At 44.0% G+C, this 10,106-nt stretch overlaps 1 protein-coding gene across 1 annotated transcript; it reads right to left on the reverse strand.

Annotated features, from left to right (window-relative positions):
* Positions 1-1,755: 1,755 nt before the first annotated feature.
* On the reverse strand, positions 1,756-9,897 carry LOC144930460 (uncharacterized). Its single transcript, XM_078852394.1, has 4 exons — positions 8,282-9,897; positions 6,619-6,674; positions 3,717-3,766; positions 1,756-1,990 (listed from the first exon to the last, which is right to left on the reverse strand). The coding sequence occupies exons 1-4, from the start codon at positions 8,484-8,486 to the stop codon at positions 1,927-1,929; spliced, it is 375 nt and encodes a 124-aa protein (XP_078708520.1). The 5' UTR covers positions 8,487-9,897; the 3' UTR covers positions 1,756-1,926.
* Positions 9,898-10,106: the final 209 nt, after the last annotated feature.

A 10,106-nucleotide genomic window follows, 5' to 3' on the forward strand; every position in this document is an offset into this window, starting at 1 on the left:
CTTTCACCATACCCACACATACAGACAAATATTTCCATCAATAATAATTGAAATTTCCAGATAGGCAAAGAAAAATGCTGCTTGGGAACTTTTAAGAGTTTACTTTAAGGATTATTACTTTGTCTATTTTGACATTTGATGTTGACAGTTTGTGTTTTAATGGTTTTGAATCTGAGCATTTACTGTTGTTAAATAAATATTGTCTGACATCCCACTAGCTTCCCACAACTGAGACAGTTTACAGTGATAAAAATAAAAAACCATTTAAATGCATCATCTTACACAACTGAAAATATAAAAAAAATTAAAAATAAAAAGTTATTAAAAATAAACAGATAATGTCCATCAAAATGATAAAAAAAAAGTATAAATTGCATTCTGCCAAGCCTAGATATACCTAATTCAGCAATAAGGTGGGTTGGTTGGTGAAGGCAAGAGATTCTTGAAAACCTGTTGAGCTGATGACTCCACACTCAAGATCTTTGGCATCATTTTCTAAAACTAGTGCCTAAAATTAGGCATCTAAATCCACGTTTAGACACCTCAATGGCCTGATATTCAGAGGTGCTGAACACTCACAGATCCCATTACTCTACTGGGAGCTCACTGCTCTGAAAAAAAAAAAATCAGCCCAAGGACATGTCTCTCAGGCAGGAAAACTGAATCCTTAAAGAATTCTTCTCCTCACAATTTAAGAGGCATTAAAGACAAATACAAAGGGAGTTTAAACCATCTGAATAAAGATATCACTCCGGGTCTCAGTTAATCAGGTTACATTTCCATCTTACTTGTGGTATCATATATTTACTAGTTTTCCGCCTGTCCATGGGCAGGGGGAGAGGAGGAGATAGAGACCTGAATTTCTAACATAAAAAGCAAGCAGAAAAAAATGTTTACAAATCAAACCACTGTATAGTATTAGGGAAGCATTTAATGTATTGTTAGTTTTCTAGGTGTGATTGAGCAGCTGGAAACAAGGAAGAGAAGAGAAAGCAACACTGTGTGGCTACTCAGTGCAAAAGTATTATTTTTTCCTCTTTGCAAGTCACCTTTGATACTTTTGTGTAATGCCAAAAGGAAACTTAGCAAGTGGTGGGGGAAATCTAACAGTGGAAGAAGTGGCTGAAAGAGAGAATTAGAAAGCCCTGGTCTTAGTTCATATTTAAAAAATATAAAAATACATCTGCAATATAAACTAGGCAGTGTTGTTTGGGGGAAGGGTCTTAAATAAACATCTAAAACAGATTAAATCCCCACATTTGTTTACTGAACAAGTTGAATAGTAATAGTGCCATTTTCTAAGTGTGAAACCACCACTAACCTGAAGCGGCCACCCAGAAGACTTCCAGTCACTCAGAAAATGAGCACACCACTTTTTTTTTTTTTTTAAACACATTAATGTTCACTTTACAGGCCCAGTACTAATCAAGATCGGAAAGATCCAACTAATCCCCCCACCCGTATTCATCAGCAAAGGGTTGCCCCTCTAAAAGTGTATATATATATATATATATAATGTCAAAAGGTAAGATCTGCAGTGAACACACCTAAAATCTAAAGTAGATGTAATGAAGCCTAACAAGCATTATAAGAATAAGTCCAAAAGCACACTCAGATGGATCATACCTTCTGTGTTATTGTATTGCTGCCTATTGAAATACAAACATAGAAGCAGCTGAAAAGTTAAATCACTGAACCATTACACTGATGTCAGTATATTAGGACAACAGATTGGTAGCAAAACCTGAGAGCCTTTGTATGCAGTGGAAAACAACAGCACAGCATTTAATCCCTTGCAAAAATGGTACTGACTTGAAAAGTACCCCAAAACATGAGGCCATTTAGCTTACTGTACCAGCCATATGCCCAAGGAGATGCAGTTCTTCTGTGTGTTGTACTTGTTCACCCTCTCCATAAACTAAAATGTTATGATGGGTCATAAGTTTTAAGCAGGGGATGGTGCTGATGGGAAGAATCAGGTGTGTAATTCCTATGACAATAAAAAACGCAGTGAGAAATGGCAGAAGCCCTGTCATCATAGTGAACAAAATTATTTTTGCATCTATGACATTCTTCCACTCTTCCATCCTCACTTATCTCTGTGTCCCTAAGAACCCCTCAATGCCAACTGGCAAAGCGTTTACTATTCTGAAACAGTAACTCCAGACAAACTCATTACACCCCACACATTGCTGTCATAGTATTTATCCAAAGTGTCAGCTGAGGTCGCTAATAAAAGCTTATGCTGTACTAACCTCAAAATCACTGTGAAATGTATGTACAGATGATATTTAAGGAGTTGTGTGTATATATTGGAAAATGTGCTTTAAAGTCTGAATCGAAGCAGAGTTGACAACCAAGTTTTAACCAGGCAAAGGAGGTATATTTACCTGTCTGCCTTGGTTCACCTGTAAAATAATCATTGTAAGCCACACATATGATGTCAACATAAGGATGTGAAGGCAACATGGAGCCAGCATGCCAAGGCGGTCATTCTGGCTCTGGGGACAAAACAATGAACTTTGGGGATAGAAGCAGAAGGCAAAAGGATACCTTTATTCTTCTCTGAGGAAGCAAAAAGGACAGCTCTTTTTGCATTCATGAAAGAGGGATCCCAGATATGTTGGCTGGAGCCATTGGGAGATTGCTTTAGCTGAGAAACCACTTTAGACAAGGGTTTCGCCTGTTGAAGTTAAGTTTAGACTCTAGAAAACATAATTTTAGTTTTGTGAAACCATTCCTGTTTCTATTGTCTGTTTCTGTTATCCCCACTCACTATCTCTTAAATCCGTGGCTATGTCTACATTACAGAGTTAAGTCGATTTAAGTTACATCGACGATCACAAACTACTGTGATTACATCGCTTGTACATGTTCACACAACGCTCTTTGTGCCAGTGGAGCACATCCACAGCTAGTGCTTTAGCAGTGACAGAGACAGCAGTGCATTGTGGATAGCTATCCCACTGTGCGAATCACCACCTTCTGCCACTAGGAGTTCTGGGAATGGATTGGAGTGTATCATGGGAGCGTGATCCCCACCCCATGATGCAATTTTCTGTATCCCATAATTCCAAGGGATTCTGACTACGTTTCGTGCTGATTTTCAACTGCCCCATAAATTTTGCACCTGCCATCTCTGCCTGAAAGCATGGATCCTGCACTGCTCTCCAGTGTTGAGATGAGCATTATGAGCACAATGTGGCTGATCCTGCAGTATTTCATGAGCTGTGAATCTGAACAGGAATCTGAGGTGCCTGCCCTGTTGTGTGCCATGGAAAGAAATAATTCAAGATTGACATTGGTGTCAAGGTTCCTTCCCCACTCTGAATTCTAGGGTACAGATGTGGGGACCTGCATGAAAAACCCCCTAAGCTTATTTTTCCAGCTTAGGTTAAAACTTCCCCAAGGTACAAACTATTTTACCTTTTGCCCTTGGACTTTATTGCTGCCACCACCAAGCGTCTAACAAATATATAACAGGGAAAGAGCCCGCTTGGAAACGTCTTTCTCCCCCCATCCAAAATCCTCCCAAACCCTACACCCCCTTTCCTGGGGAAGGCTTGATAAAAATCCTCACCAATTTGCATAGGTGAACACAGACCCAAACCCTTGGATCTTAAGAACAATGAAAAAGCAATCAGGTTCTTAAAAGAAGAATTTTAATTGAAGAAAAAGTAAAAGAATCACCTCTGTAAAATCAGAATGGTACATACCTTACAGGGTAATCAGATTCAAAAACATAGAGAATCCCTCTAGGCAAAACCTTAAGTGACAAAGAGACACAAAAACAGAAATATATATTCCATTCAGCACAACTTATTTTATCAGCCATTTAAACAAAACAGAATCTAACACGTATCTAACTAGATTGCTTATTAGCCCTTTACAGGAGTTCTAACCTGCATTCCTACTCTGGTCCAGGCAAAAACAATGCACAGACAGAGAGAACCCTTTGTTTTCCGCCCCCCCCCCCCCCAGCTTTGAAAGTATCTTGTCTCCTCATTGGTCATTTTGGTCAGGTGCCAGCGAGGTTATCTTTAGCTTCTTAACCCTTTACAGGTGAAAGGGTTTTTTCCTCTGGCCAGGAGGGATTTAAAAGTGGTTAGCCTTCCTTTTATATTTATGGCAGTTGGCATTCACAAAGTAGCTGCACACGGTGGACCGTCGCTACAGGGCTCAGGAAACAAGCACTGAGCAGTGGAAATGGACTGTGATTCAGGTATGGGATGACGAGCAGTGACTGCAGAACTGTTGTATACTCAAAGCTACCTTCCTTAAACTGTGTGTGGAAGTCAGCCCTGCCCTGCGGTGTGGTGTGGTGGAAGGACACCAGAATGATACTAAACTGGGAGGAGTGGTAGATACGCTGGAGGGGAGGGATAGGATACAGAAGGACCTAGACCAATTGGAAGATTGGGCCAAAAGGAATCTGATGAGGTTCAATAAGGATAAGTGCAGGGTCCTGCACTTAGGACGGAAGAACCCAATGCACAGCTACAGACTAGGGACCGAATGGCTAGGCAGCAGTTCTGCGGAAAAGGACCTAGGGGTGACAGTGGACGAGAAGCTGGATATGAGTCAGCAGTGTGCCCTTGTTGCCAAGAAGGCCAATGGCATTTTGGGATGTATAAGTAGGGGCATAGCGAGCAGATCGAGGGACGTGATCGTTCCCCTCTATTCGACATTGGTGAGGCCTCATCTGGAGTACTGTGTCCAGTTTTGGGCCCCACACTTCAAGAAGGATGTGGATAAATTGGAGAGAGTCCAGCGAAGGGCAACAAAAATGATTAGGGGACTGGAACACATGAGTTATGAGGAGAGGCTGAGGGAGCTGGGATTGTTTAGCCTGCAGAAGAGAAGAATGAGGGGGGATTTGATAGCTGCTTTCAACTACCTGAAAGGGGGTTCCAAAGAGGATGGCTCTAGACTGTTCTCAATGGTAGCAGATGACAGAACGAGGAGTAATGGTCTCAAGTTGCAGTGGGGGAGGTTTAGATTGGATATTAGGAAAAACTTTTTCACTAAGAGGGTGGTGAAACACTGGAATGCGTTACCTAGGGAGGTGGTAGAATCTCCTTCCTTAGAGGTTTTTAAGGTCAGGCTTGACAAAGCCCTGGCTGGGATGATTTAACTGGGAATTGGTCCTGCTTTGAGCAGGGGGTTGGACTAGATGACCTTCTGGGGTCCCTTCCAACCCTGATATTCTATGATTCTATGAGAGCTGCCCTAATGGTGGAAAAGCATGTGGAAGCTGACAACTCCAGACTGCTATCTGTCAGCTGCGAAATAGTTTGGAGTTGGGAAGTCCACCATGGGGGCTGCAGTGATACAAGTGTGCAGGGCATTAATCTCCTCTTGCTATGAAGGAGTGTGACTCTGGCAATGTGTGGGAAACGGTGGATGGCTTTGTGGCAAAAGGATTCCCTAACTGTGGCAGGATGATAAATGGCATGCATATCCCAATTTTGGCCAACCATCTTGCAACTGAGTACATCAACAGAAAGAGCTACTTCTCTATGATATTGCCAGTGTTGGTAGATCGCCTGGGTTGTTTCACTGATATCAACACTGTGTGGTCAGAGAAGGTGCATGAACATGCCTTGTATAGAAAGCTGCATGCAGGACTTTCTTTCCAGACCAGAAGATTCCGATAAGGCATATTGAAATGCCCATAGTGATCCTGGGAGGCCCAGCCTACCCCTTGCTCCCATGGCTCATGAAGCCTTACGTCAGAAACCTTGACAGCAGCAAGGAGTGCTCTAACAACAGGCTCAGCAGGTGCAGAATGACAGTAGAATGTGTGTTTGGCAAGTTAGACTTCAATAAGGAAAATATTCCAATGGTCATAACAGCCTGCTGTGCTCTACATAACATTTGTAAAGCCAAGGGGGAAACACTTCCATGGGGTGGATCGCCTGGCAGCTGGTTTTTAATAGCCCTGGTGTCTGGCTGATCGAGGGGCTCAGTGGGGGGCTATTTGAATCAGAGAGGCTTTGAGGCAGCATTTTGATAATGAGCCCCAGTAATGTGTCTTTCTGTAGTGCATTCAACCAGGCATTGTTTACTTGCCACCTTGAATGACCCTTGTAATGATTCCTGTCTGAGCGTTAATTGTAGTCTGCAAATGTGCAGACTGCCACTGTGTATAAATTTCTGCTGCAAACACCATGTGTGGGTCACAAATAAAGAATCACTCTTTGTAAGACTCATTTTTTATTAAACAGCAATACACAGATTAACATTTCTTACAAGACACTTGGAGAGTGACCGGCATTCTGAAATGAGAATCTCACAGCTGTGTGAAAGTCCAGCTGTAGTTATGGAAAATGTCCCTAGGGATGAAATGCATTCACAGTCTTGAATCATAAAAGTGACATACGCCTCTTTCTCACTTTCCCTTGGCAAACACACAAGGGTGCAAGATGGGACAGAGGGCCTGGGTGGTTTCAGAAGGGGATCAGTACAAGCTCCTGGGGACACTACTCTGAACACTATCACCATTTTCCACAACCAGGGGCTATCGAAGCTGAAATCACACTACTTAGGGTAACCAAGGATGCAAGAGTGCATCTCCTGCATGTCTGTGGCTACAGACCAAGTCCGTATGCTGCTCACCTGTGTGCTGCTTTGGTTCCTGCTGAAGTAATTGCCAATTGTCATGGCAAAGTTTCCTACAATGGAGGAAGAAACAAAGCAGCTCTGCCAAGGAAACTTCAGCCAAGGAAATCTTCCTGCAATCCTAGACAGCCCAGAGCCGCCGCCCACACCCCCACCGCTGTCACTGGCCCAGTCCCACAGCTCGCCCCCAGCCCCAAAGGACCCCGGGAGGGCAGGTGCATGGCCCCAGCTTCTCCAGCCCCAGAGGATGGGTGGCGCACAGCCGCTGCCTCCCCAGCTCCAGGAGTTTGACACAGTCCCACATGACATTCTGATAAGAACATAAGAACGGCCATACTGGGTCAGACCAAAGGTCCATCTAGCCCAGTATCTTGTCTTCTGACAGTGGCCAATGCCAGGGGCCCCAAGAGGGAATGAACAGAACAGGTAACCAGCAAGTGATCCATCCCCTGTTGCCCATTCCTAGTTTCTGGCAAACAGAGGCTAGGGACACCAGCCCTGTCCATCCCAGCTAATAGCCATTGATGGACCTATTCATGAACTTATGTAGTTCTTTTTTGAACCCTTCACAACATCCTCTGGCAAGGAGTTCCACAGGTTGACTGTGCATTGTGTGAAAAAATACTTTTGTTTGTTTTAAACCTGCTGCCTATTAATTTCATTTGGTGGCCCCTAGTTCGTGTGTTTTGAGAAGAAGTAAATAACACTTCCTTATTTACTTTCTCCACACCAGTCATGATTTTATAGACCTCTAGCATATCCACCCTTGGTGGTATCTTTTCCAAACTGAAAAGTCCCAATCTCTCCTCATACAGAAGCCGTTACATACCCCTAATCATTTTAGTTGCCCTTTTCTGAACCTTTTCCAATTCCAGTATACCTTTTCTGAGATGGGACGACCACATCTGCAGGCAGTATTCAAGATCTGGGTGTACCATGGATTTATATAGAGGCAAGACGATATTTTCGGTCTTATTATCTATCCCTTTCTTAATGACTCCCAACATTCTGTTTGCTTTTTTTGATGGCTGCTGCACAATTGCATGTTTTCAGAGAACTATCCACAATGACTCCAGGATCTCTTTCTTGAGTGGTAACAGCCAATTTAGACCCCATCATTTTGTATGTATAGTTGGGATTATACTTTCCAATGTGCATTACTTTGCATTTATCAACATTGATTTCATCTGCCATTTGGTTGCCCAGTCACCCAGTTTTTAGAGATCCTTTTGTAGCTCTTTGCAGTCTGCCTGGGACTTCATTATCTTGAGCAATTTTGTATCATCTGCAAATTTTGCCACTCACTGTTTACCTCCAGAGTGCGGGAGGCGCTCAGACACAGTGCCCCTCCCCCAGCTCCGGAGCACAGGAGAATCGGCAGCGCAGGGCCCTCGTCGAGTACTAGGGGACTGGAGCTGGAGGACTTGAGCTGCACGCAAGGAGTGGTCACAGCAGTGGGTGGGGCCTCACCTGGGTGTATGGGGAGGTCCCCCAGCTTATGTGACCCGTTGCCCATGCGCACAGGGGAAGGAGAAACAGATGCAAACAGTGCCTAGCATTGTTAATTTCAAGCCCTTCTCTCACATTCATCATATAACAAAATAAAGGACCCCCTCTACCTCATGTAACCATGCACTATCAAAGAAAAATCAGTACTTACCAGCTCTCCCCTCTCCTGCTTCAGGCGTGCCAGAGCTAGACTGGCTAGACCCCTCCGGAGTCAAAAAGAGGTTTTGGCTTGCCACGCCACCTGATGAGCCTGTTGTCTGTCTTACATCCTCCTCCAACTCGACCTCCTCTTCCACCACTTTGTCCTCAGGGTTAACTCTCCTGGCTGTTGCCTCCAGTCCCCACAAAGTATCCATGGGGCTCTTGGTAGTTAAGCTGGGGTTGCTGCAGAGGATGGCATGCAACTCCTTCTAGAGGCAACATGTTTTCACTGCTGCACCAGAATGATGGATAGCATTCCTTGCCTTCTGGTACACCTGCCTCCGCTCCTTGCTCTTAGCATGGCACTGCTGCAGGTACCTTTTCTGCCCCTTCTCATCCATGTCACGAACAATCTGCTTGTAGGTGTCAAAGTTCCTACGGCTGGATTGGAGCTGCAACTGCACAGCCTTCTCTCCCCATGGACCCAATAGATCCAGCAACTCTGGTGTACTTAGGCAGGAGTGTGTTTGCTGCGGAAAGCTGGCATGGTCAGCTAGGAAGATGCAATGTGAGCTGTCCACGCCAAGCAAACAGGAAGTATAATTTCAAAAATTCCTGGGGCTTTAAAGGGGGTGGGGTGCTTGCCCTGGGTACCTAGCTACAGAGAAATGGACTAGAAACTGCTTACCACAGTGGTCATGATGGGCATTATGGGATACCTCCTGGAAGCCACTTAGGCCCTAAGCCAGGGCATTGTCTACACTGTCACTGTGTTGCTCTAACCTCATCGCAAAAAGCTCTCTGCTGCTCGTCGAGGTGGTTTCATGATGTCAGCATAGCAGGAGAGTTAAATCAGCAGGAGGAACATTGTTGTGTGTACACCTCCACTGTTTTGTTGATGAAAACTGACTTTTGTCGGCAAAACTGTGTAGTGTAGACAAGGCCTTAGTCTTTGATAGTTTTATAACTGTTTTCACCATAAATATACATCAGTGCTGTAAATGTTATATTTGATTGGGATGAGAATCAGCTGCAACAAGTTGGTGTGTGTCCTGTTCCTTTGGGAACAGCCTACCTGGTCATTTCTGGGGGAGTCCAAGTGTTAAGGGCTGAACACTGCAGGGGAATGCTTCAAGGGCACTCAGGACTGCAGTGCACTTTCTGTTATCTTGCAAGGCAAAGTAAGGGCTGGCAGAGCCTTGAGGAGATTGTTTGGGTAACTTACAGACTGGAGTTGCCAGGGAGCTGACATCCAATTATGCAAATCTTCTTGCTGGTGGCAGGGGAGTAACAAGGTGCCTCACAGTCCTACTCTCCCCATTGAGCAATTTTGCCCTACAAAAATGTCTTAATCTCTTCGTGTGGTTAACATCTTATCTCCTCTCAACCATTTGAAAGTCAAAAATCCATCTGTTCATTCATTCCTCCCACCTTCACCCATAGTAGCAGGCTCTTTCCTACTGAATTGATAAGCGTCTCTCAAATAATATAATGCCAAAAGCCTTTTAGTTTCCCCATACACTGCAATGTAAGCTTGCACTGAAGCTTGAAAGCTATAAAACAGCATTTGTTAAGCCACAGATTTATAAAACCGTGTTAGTAGCTTGGCAAAGGGAAGCTGGAACAGAGCCATACACACTAATGCAGGCATCAAAACTTATTCCATTGAATCCAAAGTATTTAATCACAAGATTAACAAAAACTTATTTGAGCATATGGTTGAGCAGGGGAGAGGTAGGCACAGCTGTGTACATATGTTGAGAAATTCAGGGATAAATGTTCAATAGGTATGCAGCGTTTTAGGGGCATAGCGCCCATTCATGTCAGTGTGTATT

This window comes from Lepidochelys kempii, chromosome 4 (assembly GCF_965140285.1).
Source record: "Lepidochelys kempii isolate rLepKem1 chromosome 4, rLepKem1.hap1, whole genome shotgun sequence".
NCBI lineage: Eukaryota > Metazoa > Chordata > Testudines > Cheloniidae > Lepidochelys > Lepidochelys kempii.

Bases quoted from the DNA above. Each gene is read 5' to 3' on its own strand.
- LOC144930460 (XM_078852394.1), bottom strand. From the start codon at position 8,486: ATGGATACTTTGTGGGGACTGGAGGCAACAGCCAGGAGAGTTAACCCT. The intron at 6,675-8,281 runs GTAAGTACTGAT...CCTCCATTGTAG, and splicing joins AGCAGGAGAGGGGAGAGCTG to GAAACTTTGCCATGACAATT. The intron at 1,991-3,716 runs GTATGTACCATT...TTATTGTCATAG, and splicing joins GAATCTGATTACCCTGTAAG to GAATTACACACCTGATTCTT.